Raw genomic sequence first — 18,442 nt, forward strand, 5'->3', positions numbered from 1 at the left:
AGCGCGTCAAGAATACCTCCCACCATCACGATCCAGTGCAGCGCGCTCGTATTATAAAATGATCCACGGTTCACGCTCGCAGCAAAAAGATGGCGGTGCGACGCTGTAGCGAACTGATGGGGACCGCCAACTATTTTCCGCCTAACCCTAGTTATTACACTTTTAAAATGAGTGCGATATGGAACTTAACCCATAGTAGTAGTTTATTTAACGAGTTCGTGTGTAAATTGGGCTTTTTTTGGCATGAGTGGGCCAGTTTAAAAAGCGAGTGTTTAAAAGGCCCACGAGTACCAAAAAAAGCCCAATTTACACAAGAACGAGTTGAATACAACGTTATTTATTCGACGATCCCCTTAAAGGCTCCAAATCGCTTAAAATCTTTAAAATTATCTTGACCTTTCATTTTGACAAGTTGTGACCTTTATATAAAAATCCGTTTACACAGGTGAAAATTCTCAAATTCTGAGTGTCGAACAAAAAAAAAATATATTGTAAATTTCATACATATTTCCAAACAAATAAATCCGCCGCCCTGTATTTGTAAGACATCACTCTTATTTAATTTTGTAAGTTAGCGATGACCAAATGTCACTTTAGACATAAAGCAGATGACAGCTTGGAGGCTAAATTTAAATCTTTTAATTTTAATGGACAATGGGGCCTATTCTGTTGCTCCGCTAAATTTTAAAGCCCGTTAAATTAAGTTGTCATAGCAATGACCAATCAGGGCTTGAAATTTTAAATTTTAAAGGACTCTAAAATTTTAACGCCCCTTTAAAAATTACATAATACGCCCCTATGTACTGAAAAATGAGATTAATTCAAAGATGAGGTAAATAAGGTGAATTTCAATTGAAACAAGTTACACGTTTGAATGATATATTTTTACTGAAGGAAATGGGAGATAAACCCATTCCACTTCCATAGCATGATGTACTGCAACGTAATTTAAAACTGTATATCATAGACTGACGCTTGTGGGGTGACGCTGCACTTCCCGGTATAATCGCAAATAAAAAAAGTAGCAAACAAAAATTATACTTAAGAGGGTGTGGAAGATTTCATCTGACTCTCAGTCCAGGCTTTGGCGATCGTCCTCTTCATCTCATCATCTCCCTTCTCATACCTGCAATAAACAACAGTCACAACCGCGCCCGACTCTCGCTCCAAACTTACATGTTCTTCATTATCGACATTAACCCATCATTGGGGTCCATATTGTCATCAGCTTTGAATTTCTGGGACTGCGAGTCGCTCACTTTCTTCTCCAGTTCGGTCACGTGCGACCAATTCTCACCCTTCACCTTCGCCGCGTTTATTATCACCATGTCCGTTTTCACTTTCCAGTTGCTCTGTTCTGGACTTATGCCATCCAGGAGATTGTTGATTGTGAAAATGTAGTCTTTGTTGTCGAGATCTGTCACCGACAGTTCTAGAGACTTATTGGTGAAGCGGCACACGATGTTTTCTGCCGGAATTGTCTGGACCTTCTGGAGGGTCACGTAAAACTTGACGTACTTCGATGTTTGATCCCAAGCTGCGAAAAACTCGTCAATTCAAGCTTAGCCAAACGACGCTCTTACCATAGTTGTTCAGTTTCACTTGATACCTCTTGACGGGGGCGGCAGTAGTTGGTGTTGGAGTTTTCGATGCGGTGTTCAGTTGTTCCTGCAACTTGATGATTTCCGAAGACAGTTTTCTCGCTTCTAGCGACAAAACATCTTTCACTCTATGTCGTGTTGCTTGAGCCTCCAAACTCTGAAGCTCAGCTACGTCTCTTTTCAACTGAAACCACAAAATTAGATTGATTCGGCGTTGCGTTGGGCGTTTACGCAGTACCTCTTCGATTTTCTCTGCCATTTTATTACAAACTACAAAGAGACACAACAATTCAACAATCACCTTTGAGGTTAGAACGTCGGAAAAACCAGAACTGTCATTCTAGAAAGTTCTGTCGTGCCAACTTGAAAACACAAAAAACAATATTCGGACAGGACCGTACTCTGTCGATTCGGGTAAGTGAAAGACTAATCATGTTTCCGTCATTTATTTTGGAAAATCGATACAAAAGTAATTTCGCGTCCGAAACGAAAATAAATAAATAAATATGTCGAAATTCGTCAACAGAAAATAGATTGCTTCAAATGTCCAACAGTAAAATGTGCGGATAAAACAAATTGCTTCTGGGTACGTCGCAAAATAAAACTTAAGTAATATCGTAGGAAAATAAAATAACTAAACGTAAAATAAATAAATATTTGGTTTTGTGAACTGAATAAACTCTCTCAACAATAATAAATTACCTCACAACAAGAGTTCGAACCGCTGGAGCTTACAAGAAACAAAATTTAAAAACAAAACAAAATAAAATATGAAACAACTGAACAGTAACGTAAGCAGCAGCGGTCAAACAATAAAACTTAGAAATAATTAAGTATCGTTATGGCATATTTGGTGTGTTCGCTATTCTTTTGTTATAACAGCTCCGGCGAGACGCTACAACTAGGTACTTGCAGTCTTTGTATTACGTCTTGCAACTGGGGGTGGTTGTGACCGCTGTAGGAGAGCAAAATCGGTCCATTGAGCGTCGTCAGACATCCCTCACAGTTGAGAGTCTTCTTCTTGACACAGACCCAGATGTGTCGATTGTTCTTTGTATCACAATGTATGTAAATATGGCCGTCGTGGATCAGGACCAACTGACCCCTGCCGCTCTTTAACAGCATCAGACCTCCACCTGTGGTGCAACAAGTAAAAAATCACCCCGATTAGAAATCGCTTTATTTAAAAAAGAACTTACACTTAAATTCGATATAAATGAGTTTAAATATACAGTCTCACAAATTCAGATTAAAAAAATGATCGGCTCTAAACTAGGGGATTCACCGGTGGTGGTGGTAGTGGTGGTGGGTCGTCACAAACTGAACCCTACTCTACTCTGTGTAAAATGTACTGACGAACTGTCCTAGAATTAAACATGTCCACGTACACAATTAGACACTGACACACCTGTCATGTTGTACCCTTTCGATTCGATCAAAGCGTAAAAAATTAAGTAAAACTTAAATTAAGTCAAATAATATCACAAATCAGGTGTTTGTCGACAGCCAAATAATTAAAAGTAAAATTTATAAATAAAAATCAGTCGATTGAACTTAGAAGGCGGTGGAGTGTCCTGAATGCCGGTAAAGAAGGACGCTGCGAGTCTAATTGTACGACGTCTGCCACAGCACCTCTTGCAGGTTTTGTATAGGAACTTCGGTGTCTTCGTCCGGATTAAAGACGTCCGGAATGACCGGGTGGGTGTGCATATACGGCCACTTAACGATATTCCCGTTCATAGTCCAACAAACAGCCTGACATTTTTCAGGTGTCCTACTATTTTTACAGTACCAAAAGGCCTTCCCTTTGTACACGCTCTTCTTATAGAAGACGTAACCATCAACGATCAAACGTGGATTACCGCGCCTTCCCAGAATGCACTGCAGGGTTCCTGCAGATAAAATAATACACTTGACAGTTAAATACCGGACAGACAACATCTACACAATTATATGGCATTGCAAGTGTGGCTGCATGCAACAAACATTACTATCATCGCTACACTACTCAATGAATTCCGTACAGAAACTTCAATAAAATAATCGACGACAGAAACTACTGTGGACGAACAAAATTCGAATCGGCGAAAATAGTGTGGACGAGGTTGCGGAATGCCATATAACTAAAAAAAAAAAAAAAAATTGTGGAGGTATTTAAGAGTTGAAGGTGTATTATTTTATTGAGGTTCCCAAAAAACCACACCACAAATTAAATCGCCCAGATAGACACGACAGCGACAGTGGGAGTGAAACAATAAAAAATCAAATTTGGCTGTGATACATCAAATCGGGTTGGCAACACTGTCGGGGACAGGTGACAGGAGAATCGCCGGTGCTGTCGTTTTGTGAGGTTTACAAAATAAACATGGAGATAGAGAAAAAACATTATGGATGGAACGGTGTGGCTATTGTGACATAAACAATTATTTTGTTTTTTAACATTTCTTTGTACCTTGCAAAAGGTTTTTTTGTGCTGACTTATACACAGTGATCAAAAAGAAAACAAATCAGAGCAGGCGTTGGCAGTGATCGGTCACGTCGTAGCGGAATCCTATGCAAATAAGCGTTCAATTTGTGGCCTCACACGCTCCTTTATAATAAATCATACCTCATGAATTTTACACGCTGGAATTATAATTGTGCATTTTATTACTATTATCTAATAATGGAGAAATGTTATAAAATAAACAAGAACAATATTTTCATTGGTAAGAATGGGTAATTTACCAGTTTTATTGCCAAACGCGACGGCATTGGTACGCAGATCTTTCGCGGAAATGTCAAAGAAACGTCAATTTTAAATATCTCTGATTTTAGAGCAACCGCGTTTTGTTGTTAACCTAGAAAACATCTTTTCGATTTTTCGAGAGGTAGGCAACCAATAAAACGACTGTGCATAGCAAGTATACATATGCGTATAAACCAATCCAAAACGAATTTTTCGATGAAACAAAAGATGAGGTAGCACTTTGATTTGTTTTCTTTTTGATCACTCGGTATTTTCGAATTTTTGCTCTGCTTGAATAATTTGAACGGGGAAAATCAACAGAAACGAGAGTCGTCCCATTGTGAGATGCATCTCCATTTTGTTAATACTTGTCCTTAAATAATTACGTTGTTTTACAAATGATTTAATTACCGGGTGACTTTTAATGATTGAAATTATTTTTGTTCGGTTGGCAAGACATTTACGATTTTATGTTGGTACACTTGGCTCTTAAACTCAACTACGACAGTTCAAAAGTAAAATAAATTAAATTGTCATAATTTATTTCTACAATCTTAAACCTAGAAAGAGAAGCAACAGACAACTCTTGGACAAATGAGTAGGCATACCAATTATTCGGGAGTACCAACCCGCTAAATTTGTCTCAATCATTAAAAGTCACCCGGTATATTATTTTGTTATATTTCAGCCCACAACGGACCCACAACCTGCTAAACTATTACTGCATGAAAATATGGCAGATGACAAGAATGATTATTAAAAACAAAATAGAGTACGCTAAGCAATTGGGGTGTGTTTCAAATCTAGAAGTTCAATCCGTAACATATTCTACGGTTTTAATTCGTAGAACATCACAGATTTGTCAGATGTCAATCAACATTTTGGGACTATGTAATTTGAAAAAAATTCGAGCTGTCACCACCAAACACTGTTAAGCAAAAAAAAAACATCAAACTTGCCAGTATTACAAAAAAGTGGTATGAGAAAAACTGTAAAAGAATTTTTCTGGGAATTTAACACCACATTTCACGGTTTCATCATGAAATAACTTTTAACTGGGAACAAGTGAATTATCGCCAAGTTAACTAAAATAACTAACCGCAAGAGTTTATTATTGACGGATACTATTCTGTTTTAGTATGTAGTAATATGGGGCGTTTAAATAAAACTCGGATCAAGAGTAGATAGGTACTTTGAAAATTTTGACGGACGTATGTCCGGCATAATACGAGTACGTTACTGAGTGACAAGCCACTGACTTTCATAAATACCTTTTGTCCAGGTGGATAAACAACTTTTTCACGTGATATCAACTATGTAGTTAAAAAAAACAATTTAATTAAAATAGGGCCCAAAATTAAAAAAAAAAACACAAATTGGAGGTCAAACTTGACAGGAGTGACAATTTGAGCCGAAAGCTACGATATATCAAGCGATCCATTAAATTTGTTATTAAAGTTGGCGCTGGAACTGAAGCCGTAGGTCTTTTTGAATCGATACACTTATTTGTGTATAAATTAATATTACAAAATGTTATCAGTGGACTTAAACGCTTACAACAAAATGGTGAATACTTTCAGTATCTGTTGTAACATTGTTTAATAAAATAAACATTACTATTGTAACTTTTCTCTAAATTCCTCGAATCTTAATTCGCCATTTTCTTCCAGCGCCAACTCTAATAACACGAAGCACTCTTGATCAGATTTTTATTTAGAAACACGCGCTACGTATTTCTTAATCAAGATAGATCAAATTTGTTATATGAAAAGATATTTTCTATTTACTCGTATTAAACAAAACAAAAAATAAGTTTCACCAGTTTATAAAACAAACTAGTTTCTTTTTTTTTTACAAATATGGTTTGTGGTGTTTTGGCAAAATCGCCCGATCTGAACGTCATCGAAAATTCTAACGCGTACAGTACAACGGATAGGTTCCCACAATCATTTCATTACTTATCACTCATTTACTATTATCAATCGAAACGATTTTCACAACAAAATCAGACAAATAAGGTAAAAATCAGTAAATAAATCTTTTCAGCGTGGATTTTCTTTATTTTGCCTAAATTATCGTAAAGTTTACTTGCGCTGATTCCGATAGTTCCTAATCATAAATTTTGTAAACTTCAAGAAACATACAATACTGTAATTTGCAAACAAATACATTTATTCTTATCTAGACTTAGTTAGGACCTCAACGCTGAGTCGAATATTATTTCGGAGGGTCTTTTTTGTTTAGCCTAGACAAACGATCCACCCTCTACCGATCTTCCGGTATCCTCGAACGCCCTCCGACCCCTCTGAATTTTTGCAATTTAGTGGCGCCGCTTCGATGTTTCGCTCCTTTCGGAAATCTTCTTGGACACCGCTTGGACGAGATCTCCCCGGTCAAAAGGTACTTCTTTACAATTCGACAGACAACCGAGTTACAGATGTGCAAACTTCTTGAGATATCTATCTGTCTTTCTCCACTTTTGTACCGCTGAATTATTATTTTTCTGATTTCCCCTGTTATCGGCGTGTTGCGGGGCACTGTCAAATAGCAAATCAAGAGCATTGTCAACTTGTTGAATCGAATCTCGACAGACTAACGAACTTTTCGTTAGACTCGGTGCACGTTAATTTAGAAGCACGGCCAGCCGCACTACTCCCGATACATGCAAGACACACGTCACTAGACGCTCGCTAGTTGCACAACAACGCAAAGATGAAGACATGAGAGTTTTCTAGATTGACACTTTGGTATTACGAAGTAGTGAGATGAATAAATAGAGAATCTGATCGGAGCAGCCGGTGAACGTTTCCCGGCATGTGGTTCCCTCGCACTCCACGCTAACGGTCATTGATAACCCAAAGGTTCAGGATAAAAATCAAATACACCACGGACCAACTTCGCTCAGTAAAAAAAAGTCTGAACAAAATATGGCGGAGTGCACAAATTAAAAAAAAAATTCACCGTAGTAAAAAAAATTACGTCGCCCACCCGGTGTATTTTTTAGAAAGAAAAAATTTGTTTACGATCAATATCTTTTATGAGGCGACAGATTCGGTGTCGGTGGACTTCGAGAACCTGTTAAAACAATAGTTACGTCATCCACCCTGTACATATTTTTATATAGGGTCGGGCATCGTATACGCGCACGCGAGAAATCGGTTGTCGAAATGTTTCACTTACCTGACTGTTGGTAAGGTACATTTCATAATTTTTTGATAATTTTTTCACTTACAAAGCCAAAAAAATATAAAAACTAAAGTTCAACCAAAAAGTCAAATTCTGATTTTTATACTGACCTACCCAGATTCACTTCCTATAATTATTTACTAAATCAGCGGAAAAAAACACCAATTAGATTTTGAATTAAACGCAGTTTTACATTCCAACGTTCAAAATCATTTTTATTTATGACCTGCTACTTGTGCTGTCGTAGATTTAGGTGACAATGGGAACTGTCATTTTTATGGCAAAGAGGCTCAAAACGGCCGGCTACTAGTAAATGGTCCATTTGTTGGCAAATTATACGATTTGGGCCATAAATCACGCGTCTGGTTTGCGTTTAAATAAAAAAGCGAATTATTTAGCTAACCAAGTCAAAATTTGTAATTGCGCTAGCAGATACAGATTTATTTAGTGTAAAAACTTTATAGATAAATTAACAGTTAATATCAGAAAACTAATAAAACTGTTACGACCTTATTTATTAACAAACAAAAATTTTAAAAATTCTCAAATATACCTTATCATTATCAATAATTAAAGTCCATTTAAAAATCAAAAAACCACCACCTGTTGCTTTAGGTTGGTAAAATTTAAAAAACGCTAGGTAGATATTTTTTCATACTATGTTGGTAACTATAAATTATGACATTTATTTGATTCAAAATAAAATTCAATTGATTTGAATTCCGTTCATATTGTTTTATTAGCAGCACGTTTCATTTATTTATTGATTCTTATTATTTTTACTTAAACATGCCCAGAGAAACAAGACACTTAATAAACACAACCTCAAAATTACAATTCTCACCAAATTTTACACTAAACAGCGTTGCCGACAGTAATTATCGAGGAAAATGCGCCGTTGGTGGTTTTTTGATTTTTGAATCGACTTTAGTTAGGTATATAAAATTTTATTTAATCAGAAGTCGCGATTTTTCGCGTGCCGTATACGATGCTCGACCCTGTATAGTCCACAGCCAATTAAAAACCCCACAAATATCGTTCGCAATCTTTGGGCATCCGTTTAAATAATCTTTATGCCAACACGCCGTATATACTTTGTTTTTGATCTACATATTACCGCCCTAAATTATTTTCTACGATGGATTTGTTGCTTTCGACATCCGTTAAAACACATTTTTACGTCATCCATCCCATATATAAAATAAAGAATATTATTTTCCATCTGGTAGGAAGTCGGTTGAAAATCAAAAAATATAAATCTCAATTTGGATTTAAAAAAATATTCAAAACAAAACTGTGCCCTACATAATTTGGGTGCGTTCCAAATCTAAAAGTTCAACTCTTAACGTTCTCTATAGTTTTAAATCGTAGAGCGTCGTAGATTTGTCAAATGTCAATCAACATTTGTGGCTCATATGAAAGGATTTGAGCTGACAAAGAAGTCACAAAAAAGGAAATGTGTCAAAATCCTTTACTTCCGAAGGGTCAAGGAACGGGAGACGTATTCAGGATGCATTCGAGAGAAGTCGAGTCCTTTTATCGTACTGTCCTCTTTGTCCATCTAACTGTACATCAACGGTCACTGATAACCCAAAGGTTGAGGATATTGATTTTGTCGACGAGAACAACGCCCCAAATACACTAGAGACCAAATCTATTGGGTAAAAGAAAGAGGTCTAAACTAAATAGGCCGAGAATAGTATGTATTGGTTGTTAAAAAGATTATTTTTACTTCGCCCACCCTCTATATTTTTTTCCAATAAAAAATTTTTTCGCGATCGATTTCTCGTATTGGACGACAAATTTGGCGTCAATGATCTTTGAGCACCCGATTAAAGTTATTTTACGTCATTCGTCCTATACATATTTTTTATTACAATCTTTGAGCATTCGTTGGAACAATTTTTTCGCCAACACCCTGTATATATTTTTAAAAATTTTCATGTTTACCGAACTGAACTGCTTTCTACGATCGATTTATCGCATTACACATCCATAAAAACAAATTTTTACGTCATCCACCCCGTATATATTCTTCATTTTCCAGCTGTCACAGAGTCGATTAAAGTTAAAATAATGACAGATGACAAACAACAAAAACAATTATTCAAAACAAAACGAAATAAGCTACGTAATCGGGGTGCGTTCCCAATTTTTCAAGTCAGTTGTTTTAATTCGTCGTAGAATTGTCAAATGTCAATCAATATTTGTGGTTCATTTGAAAGAATTCAAACACTTTTACGCAAAAATATATCGAGCTTGTGAGGTAAGCAAAATTCGGTGAGAAAAACCGCAAACCCGTGAATATTTGTGTGATCGGAACTCAACACTGACTCACGATTTCTTCAACGCTGCCAATTGAAAAATCACATTTAAGAATATTTTTCACAACATTAACTGTCCTACTCTACCAACCACGTGACCACACACCCGTGCACATACCTGGCGTGGACGAGTCCTGGGGTTTGACAAGATCCGGCGAACTCTGCCACTTGGAAGACTCGCCCAGCTTGGCGTCCAACATCGTCGACAAGTCGATATTATTATCGTCGAACTTCTGCGACGTGTTGCTCTCGGAATCGTCGAGCGGCTCTTCTTTGGGCTTGATCAGAGCTTCGGGGAACTCCTGCTCCTCCGGTCCCACGGACTCCTCCACGTGGGGCTTTTTGGGTGGCGGCGGGTGAGGCGACTTTGGCGGTTTTGGACTGTCTATCGGTCTGAGCGGTTGCATCGGTTTTATCACTTTTTTCACTGGTCGCGGTCGCTTCATCATCTGTCTTTGGTCGGAGAGGTTGTAGGGGCTGCGGCTGGACCCGCTGAATCCGTTCGATTCCTAGACAAACATCCTGGTTATGCGTACGAGGAAAAAGACACACTTACGGATGACGAGGAAGGTGAAGAGCTGTTGTCCGTCAGCCCCTTGACTTTCAGCATCTCGGCAACACGCATGAACGTGGGGATCTCCTCCTGGCTCACGCTCACCTCACCTTGATACATGAACTGCAGCAGGTTGCAGAGGGCGTTGTAATTAACGTCAGGGAGGATGACGATCGGGTGCTTGCTAGGGTTGGCCCGGAACAACTCCTTGAAAAAGGGGCTGCACACTGACAACACTGTCTTGTGGGCTTTCATGAATCTCCCACCCGCAGCCAGAGTTACATCTACCAAGTCCTCGTCCTTCAGGAGCGAGTTGAAACCCGAACTTAAGTTACTATGGAAGTTGTTCCAACACAAAGAAAACTGTTCACCTTCCATCTCTACCGGCGATTACTAAAAAAAACCAAACAAAAAAATTTTGGGCCAGCTTTACACCACAACTTCCAACAACTGCTCTACCTGTATTACCTCATAAGTACGATGCTTGCTAAGTACTCTTCTTTGGGAGATGCTCACACCACTCGAATTATTAATTTTAACCGGAATCTACCCGGACTTTTTTCTAGCATCATACAAGCATGAAAATGGAGGACAAGACAAACGTGACGTCATTTTCTTAGATGTCAATTTCTTACATCGAAAGTTCGAGACAATCAAATCAAATAATATCCCAACAAATTCAATTCCCGTGATTACAAACATGTAGACATTTTCCCTTGCCCTATTAACACACCGCAATTCTTTCTAAAAACAAATTAATTCAATCAATTTTTCATTCGATGAAATCGACGTAACTTCGACGTAGCTGAAATGACATTTGACATTAGTATTTTAAAACGCTAACCTAAAAGTTTGTTTTGAAAATTATCCTTTTGACGCCTTTTCATTAAAGTAAGTAATTCCCTTCTATTCAATCGCGTAAAATCGCCACCGCAAACAAATCCAAAACTTGTGATAGTGTCGCAATGGCCCAAAACGACACCCCCGAATTGTAAGCCCCCCCGACACCATCCCTAGAGCGAAGTATTAATTTTGATTGTCTAGATCACACCTCATAAAGTGCACCGTCATCTCTTGCCCCAACCACTTCCACAAAGACTTGCCCCCCTCCAAAGACGACTGTCTCTTCTTTTCTTTCCCTCCGGACGAGAGCACCGCGACGGTGTGGAAAGAAAAGTGCGGAGTCTCGGCCGGTCACCCAACGACCACCGCCAAAGTCTGTTCGGACCATTTTAAGCCAGCGGACTACACGGACGGGTCCAAAACGCTGCTAAAACCCGAAGCCATCCCCAAAGACAACCTGGGCTGGATGGTCGGCATGCCTGAAGTGAAGCTGCTGTCGAAGCGCCCAAAATTCGACTTAATTAAAGATGCAGTCGATACGAACGAGCGCCTCACGCAGCGCTTTGACAAACTGATAAAAGAACAAAAACCTCTAAAAGACAAAATAGAACTGTACAAGAAAAAAATCGAGAATGTGGACAACGAGGTTTTTAGGTTGAAGAATATGATTGCGAAGTTTCCGGCGAGGAGGAAAAATGGGGCCGTCACGGTTAATCTCATCAGTAAGGTTTTTTCTCCGGCGCAGATTAATATGTTGTTGGGGAAGAAGAAAGTTGTCTGGAGCTACGACGACATGGCGATGGCGTTCACCTTGAGGCACATAGGGAACAGGGAGTGTTATCTTTACCTGAAAGATACTCTGAATGTGCCGCTCCCGGCTCTGGCGGCGGTGCAGAGATGGGTGGCTTCCAATAAACCTTAAAAATAAAAATCTTTTTCAATTTGTACTTTTTTCATTTTTCCCATGTTGTAGTGAACAATTTTTTCCACTTTGCAGAAATACAAATGTCTTGCATGGTTTGGGGGTGCTCCAATAGCAACCTAGCTACGGCCGACCCTTCCGTACACTATTATGTGTTCCCCAAACACCCGATGATCGCCCAGCAGTGGATAGACGCTTGCGGGTGGCCCCCCGACCAAATGGATCCCAACATAGGTAAAAAATAAACGGTCACAGTCTACAGTCACTAGGAAAATGTCGTTTTAGCTCGCATCTGTTCGGAACATTTTGACGACACCAGTTACACTACAGAAATCAAAGTGATCGACTACATCACCTGTTACACCAAAGTGCTGAAGTACGACGCCGTCCCCACGCTTTTCCTGCCGTCTACCACCCCCATCGTGATCAAGCAGACCGACCCGCAAGAAGAACTACGAGAGATGATCGTGTTCGCGGTCCCCACTGAGAACAACGTGGCGGTGCAACACGTAGAGATGCAAGAAGGAGGGGACAACAACAAAGAGTACATCGAGTTGCAAGTGCACCACTTGTCGAGCGGAAACGACGAAAGCGAGGCGACCAGAGAATCTGAGCAGAACTCCGCAAGGTACAAACATATCCAGACAAAAGAAGAGTTGTCGACGCTGGAAAACTGCAACAAGGCGATCAGGGAGAAAGTGGTGAAGCTGGAGAGCAATCTGAAGCGGCTGAAAGAAGCGCTGGCGAAGCAGATGGAGACGTACAAGAAGAAGGACGTGGAGCTGTCGAACCTCCACCTGGAGTATTTGAGGTCGAAGCGCTCGTTTCTGTCTTTGCACGAACAGAAAATGTTGCTGTCGAAGGTGTTTTCCGAGTCTCAGATTAAAATCTTGTCGGGGAAGAAGAAGATCTACTGGAGCAACGACGATATGGCTGTGGGGTACACGATCAGACATTTGAGCAACAAGCGGTGCTACATGTATCTGACGAAGAAGCTAAATATCCCTCTACCGGCCGTTTCGAGTATTAAGAGGTGGATGACTTTGAAGAATGTGAAGAAGAGTGTGGCACTGGAAGCACCCAAGAAGAATGAAGACGAAGAGAGTGAGTGAAGTGTATTCGAGTTTTGGGACATAATAAAGTTCAAGTAAATAAAGAAATCGTTATTAACAAAATTGCTTTGGGCAAAGATAAACGGAACAAAGCTGTTCAGATTCCGGTGAAAACAAATCTTCTGGACGTATTGGATGACGATTTGGTCTCCGAGTTGGACATCTTCTTCAACAGCAGGTCGCAGGTCCCACTTGTTGAGGAAGATGACCGAAACCTTTACGAATATACGACTTGACTAAACTTTCTTCAATGCGAGGATCGAGGTCAATATATGGATTCTAAAACCATACATTAAAAATTAATTAATGTTGGAAAACTGTCAAATATTGCCGGTACTGCTACAGCCTGTACGGCACCTGTACGGACATCACAGATCTATTCTACCACCTGTTGACTCGTGTTGGTTAAACACCAAATATCCCTACAATCTCATCTGTAACTGACGGCGACACAGGTTGGCACGACTGAAATGACAATTTAGTTTTGTCAAGCACGCAGTGCTTTAGAAAAACTGAAATTTGGTATGTAAAATGTGATGAAGAGAAATTTGTTTCCTAGTACAATTTAAAAGTGTATGGAAGAAATAAAAAACTTGACTTTGTATTTTCCTTTAAAGAAAAATTCTAGATGTAAGTACTGTCGCGAGCAATAAATTTTGGTCGTCAATGTCATTTCAAATTTGGTTAGATTGTCACAAATTTAAAAATTTTCCATACCTGATTATGCCCATGTCAAAATAATTAGCAAAAAATGACAATTAATGTCATACAACATGATGAAAGGTTATGATATTTACGACTGTTTTACAATGGAGCATTTTCAATTGGAGAAAATCAGCGAAGTGGCTGACCTCTGGTGGTAATTTTTGAACTAACGAAATAGGGAAAACAAATGTTTACGTATTGGCCGTAATACATTTCAATCGCCAAAAAATAGCCAAATTCGTTTATTTTTCATAATAAATTGTGCATGAAGTGATAACGAGTACCTCAAAGTGTTATTGTTCCGTGCCGCAGTGTGATACAGTGTGATATTTAGTGAGCAAAGACATTTCTCTGCACTCTTTCCATGATGTTATTTCCCAATGAAAAACTCTAAAAAATACCAAGCAGGAAGTTTTAAAAATCGGAAAACCTATTAAAGAGCTTCTAGAAATAAGTGAGAATAGAGTCAATTGCTTTATTGGCCCCTAAGAGTTGGGTATCAATCCCTAATAATAAACTGTTTAAAACCCCTTGCAGCAGGTCAAGATGTTGCGATTTTTTGCAAGCAGACTCAGGGACTCAGGGTAAATTCGGAGATATTTTTATTGGGGGTTACAAAGCATTTTCTACCAACCGATTTTATACCTTTGGGCAAGTTTGGGAAGCTTTGATGATTATAGCTTTTTACACAACAGCAAAAGGTGTCAAGTGAGACAATTGAAACTTACAGCCATTCCCTCTCACAATTTACCAGTGGATACTCACAATAAAACCGTAAAATGTGGACAAACTACTAATAGGTAACGCATCTTAGGTACTATAATAACAAATTTTATTGACCGAACTAGTGTTGTTTTTTTGTAGTTCGTGAAGGTTAAATTTTGGTGTAAAAGAAGCAGGAAATGATCTGGGTAACGCTGCTGATGCTGACAAATTTTCTCCAACTGTTGATGTTAATGAAGAAACAGCACAACAGACAAACATAAATGTTGAAAAGCCAATGACAAAGGTCTTGGTAGACAAATCAACGCAAACTGATAATCTTGGTGGTTCTTATAACTTGCAATTTGTTTTAAACCATTTATTATAATGTAAAATGTAAAAAATTGTTACCGGCAAATTAAATCCAAAGACAAATGAAATCAGCTGTTCTTTGTTTTCCCTATTTCGTTCAATTTGCAGCGCCATCTTGCGGTTGCTGATTTTCTCCAATTGCGTCAAAGAATGACCTTGACGATCAAAATTTATTGCTCGCGGCTGTACGGTCGGTGGACAAATAAAACTGGGACACTTAAAATTTAATCTATGTAAATCAGACCACCACTGAATTGTCAATATATTTGTCAGTGTCTCTATAATATGTCACCTATTTGTGACAAAGCCGTAATTAAACGATCCAAATTTGTAAATTTTGACTTATGTGATTGTCATTTTGGTCCCAGTTTTATTTGTCCATCGACTGTACAATCGCGGGCAAAGAATATTGGTACAGTCACGGCCGCGGAATTTCGTCAGTCCTCATGCAACTAACATTACCTGTAGTGTAAAACAGGTTTTATATGTACATGTATATTTCTAACCCCACATTGTGGTGATCGCACGACTGAAATAAGTTACGTTACAACCATAGGTTCTATCTAGAACGATGTTCCAGACCACGGTAAAATTCAAGGAAAACTGATCAATCAGAAAACAGACAATTGCATTTAATAAAGTATAGAACCAAATACAAACTACAACCGACAAATAATTGCGAAATTGATGAACTTACTCGTATTTAAAAAATTATATTCTGTTCTTGAAACCATAATGCTAATGCATATGCTGTGTGAATGCTGCAATTGTTCTGCTGAAAAATAAGATCTACATCTGAATAGACTCTTGTCACTGAAGGTAGCATCACGTTTTCAAGAATCCAAATATATTCGTTGCTATTGAGACGATTTTCATCACATAGCATTACTCCAGGATTAACTGCAGAAATCCACAAATGTATCGAAAAACGTCCGCTTCGCTCCGTTGTTTCTATGCAGTGCTCATGGTAGCGAGTGTTTCTAGGCCTTACACTTTAAGCGAATAACGCTGTCATTGTGACTCTCCGCAATTACGAAATTATCACAATTACCAAGCTAAATTTGATGAAATCAATTTTCGATTAATCCAAAAAAGTAATAATTACGGGTGTTAAACCCCTTTCGTAATCATCAATAATTGTGAAAAGTGCTTTTTTAATTTTTTTCGGACCGATACTATACTGACCGGCACAAAAAACGACTCATTATGATTTCTTTATTGGGATATTTTCAATGGTCGGGAGTGCTATGGTCACCATGGCAACCGAATTGTTTTGTTTAAATAAATTATTAGAAAATTTGCGCTACTTCGATGTTGTGTATTTGTCGGTTGATTTACGTGTTAAAAGATTTAACTTGACAGTACGAGATACTTATTCAAAATGCTGTTCAAATTTTGTGTAAAGTGGAAATGTAGAGATGGGCTGCAAGTTGATTGAAATGCTTTTTCGGCTTCACCAATTGGCAAACACACCTTTACCTTTCAATCTAGATTCCAGCTAGTCAGGCCCTTGGCTTCGCCTCGTGCCTGAAACCTAGTTGTCGCGCTGGAAAATACACCTACCGACCTACCGTACTCTAACGTAAATAACTAAATACGAAGGTGGAGTGAAGAGAAAGAAAACGATGAAGCATGAACGTAGAACGTAGATAATACAACAGAAAAGTATCGAAGTGTTGTAATACTTATGATATAAATTAAAGGCAGAATATAGCCTAAGGGAGTCCGTTTCGGCTCAGGGACGCGAGGGTCGCGGGTTCGATTCCGAAAGGCTATATTCTATCTCTTGTGATTCGGAAGTCACGTTAAGCCATTGGTCCCGGTCTATTGAGTTAGTCATCATGCCCCTCATAGATTTGTAAACCAGTCCTAGACTGTGAAACAAATTTTCCGGTAATTATGTTGATAAGCACTGCACTATTACTTGATAGTATCGTATGATCAAAAAGCCTTTGGATCGCGGTAGCCATTAAATGTAAAAACCATCTATAGAATTATTTACTTCTACTGTCCGTAGTTTTTATGTGTACTTCAAAGTAGTGCTAATCTCTCACGGAACTCGTTTAAACAAAAACGAGGTGAATAAATCCAATCACCATTTTCACCACGATTTCCACTACTGTAGTATGATTTAATAATAAAAATTGTATGTTCTCTTTGAAACATTTTGAATTATATCCTGCTAACTTGAAAGTTGTCAAATAAATGTCAAAAATCATTGAAATAAATAATTTCCTAGATAGCTTGTTAATTCCACGGCTACTCTGTTCCAAAGACTTTTTGATCATACTTGTAAACTCCATCCATTTTCAATATACATTACTGTTAGGGAATTTTCTTTTTTTGTATTGCAATGAAAGTGTTTTATTTTTTCTAATATTGAACATTCAAAGCGGACGTTTTGAATTTGTCAAAAAATTTGACACTGTCAGATTATAATTATTGAAAAAAATACGATTAAGTAGCGATATCACGGAGGCCACAGGCAGGGTTATAAAGAGAAAATGCCTCACTTTAGAGATAAAACAAAGTGTTCACCGGTGTTTTAAAAACATTTGGGAAGTAAATGGTCCAAATTTGGGTAGGATGCCAGTTTACCGAAAGGTTGGGAAAATTTTTGCCGTAAGTTCACTTTTAATTTAAACTGATCTATTTAAAATGATCTACATATTTAAAATGTTTGCTTCAATCTCCTACAGATATCTGAAGGAAAAATACGGGGTAATTTCTGGATCGGGGGCACAGGCACAGAATGGAAACGACGCGCGATGGTACAGTGAAGAAATATTTGCGCCGTTGTGCGCTTTTTTTTATTACAAGACCGCCGGCCTTCAGGCTTGACTTAAGAGGGTTTGCTCCTATTCATTTTGAATGTATCATGCTTGCACTCTGTGTCCTGCTCTGAAATCTTTTCGTTAACATCTGTTAATGTTCATTAAGGTACTATTGCGGGCAAAAAAAGTGGGACATCAAATTTCTGTCAGTTTTGAAAAATTCGATGTAGTTCAAGCTTTATTGTCATTTTTTTGACACTATTCCAGCTGACAGTTTAAAAATTTATTTTATACTCCTATTTTCCTTTTCGAAATGCCTTCTTCTTTTGATAAAGGTAGAGTTTGATTGGAACTTTGCATTAAATAAATATTCACTACGTGCTTACTTACAATCATTCCCTACAACCTACAATACTTAATGACAACGTCAATCAATTCAAAGTAGGATTAGAATCAGGTAAGGGTTATTTCACATTAAAAGTCAAGACAATGACGTTGATGTCCCACTTTTTTTGCCCGCAATAGTACACCTACTTGCTGGTTTGAATGCCGATATTTTATATTAACCTGTAGATACCATATTTTAAGCAAAATATTCAAAACTATAAATAGTCTTTGCC

The 18,442-nt window shown here is 38.2% G+C and overlaps 4 protein-coding genes across 9 annotated transcripts; 2 read left to right on the top strand and 2 right to left on the bottom strand.

The window, feature by feature from the left end:
* Positions 1–862: 862 nt before the first annotated feature.
* LOC138136744 (calcyclin-binding protein) lies at positions 863–1,977 on the bottom strand. Its single transcript, XM_069056033.1, has 4 exons — positions 1,840–1,977; positions 1,584–1,785; positions 1,177–1,537; positions 863–1,126 (listed from the first exon to the last, which is right to left on the bottom strand). Exons 1-4 carry the CDS (start codon positions 1,858–1,860, stop codon positions 1,042–1,044), a joined length of 669 nt encoding a protein of 222 aa, XP_068912134.1. The 5' UTR covers positions 1,861–1,977; the 3' UTR covers positions 863–1,041.
* A 54-nt stretch (positions 1,978–2,031) lies between these two features.
* On the bottom strand, positions 2,032–11,017 carry LOC138136739 (modifier of mdg4-like). Of its 5 annotated transcripts, none has more exons than XM_069056025.1 (4): positions 10,861–11,016; positions 10,396–10,785; positions 9,958–10,348; positions 2,032–2,737 (listed from the first exon to the last, which is right to left on the bottom strand). In XM_069056025.1, the coding sequence occupies exons 2-4, from the start codon at positions 10,768–10,770 to the stop codon at positions 2,475–2,477; spliced, it is 1,029 nt and encodes a 342-aa protein (XP_068912126.1). In that variant the 5' UTR covers positions 10,771–10,785; positions 10,861–11,016; the 3' UTR covers positions 2,032–2,474. The 5 variants fall into 5 exon arrangements, with proteins under 5 accessions (XP_068912126.1, XP_068912123.1, XP_068912124.1 ...); XM_069056022.1 differs by lacking the exon at positions 2,032–2,737 and adding an exon at positions 2,765–3,493 and having other exon boundaries at positions 10,861–11,017; XM_069056023.1 differs by lacking the exon at positions 2,032–2,737 and adding an exon at positions 2,765–3,493 and having other exon boundaries at positions 10,852–10,977.
* Positions 9,719–13,871, top strand: LOC138136740 (THAP domain-containing protein 1-like). 2 transcript variants are annotated; one of them, XM_069056028.1, is made up of 3 exons: positions 9,719–9,781; positions 12,233–12,391; positions 12,443–13,871. In XM_069056028.1, exons 2-3 carry the CDS (start codon positions 12,241–12,243, stop codon positions 13,267–13,269), a joined length of 978 nt encoding a protein of 325 aa, XP_068912129.1. In that variant the 5' UTR covers positions 9,719–9,781; positions 12,233–12,240; the 3' UTR covers positions 13,270–13,871. The 2 variants fall into 2 exon arrangements, with proteins under 2 accessions (XP_068912129.1, XP_068912128.1); XM_069056027.1 differs by lacking the exon at positions 9,719–9,781 and adding an exon at positions 11,197–11,283.
* LOC138136743 (uncharacterized) lies at positions 11,221–12,178 on the top strand. Its single transcript, XM_069056031.1, has 2 exons — positions 11,221–11,383; positions 11,437–12,178. Exons 1-2 carry the CDS (start codon positions 11,358–11,360, stop codon positions 12,155–12,157), a joined length of 747 nt encoding a protein of 248 aa, XP_068912132.1. The 5' UTR covers positions 11,221–11,357; the 3' UTR covers positions 12,158–12,178.
* Positions 13,872–18,442: the final 4,571 nt, after the last annotated feature.

This window comes from Tenebrio molitor, chromosome 8, assembly GCF_963966145.1.
Source record: "Tenebrio molitor chromosome 8, icTenMoli1.1, whole genome shotgun sequence".
In the NCBI taxonomy this organism is placed as follows: domain Eukaryota; kingdom Metazoa; phylum Arthropoda; class Insecta; order Coleoptera; family Tenebrionidae; genus Tenebrio; species Tenebrio molitor.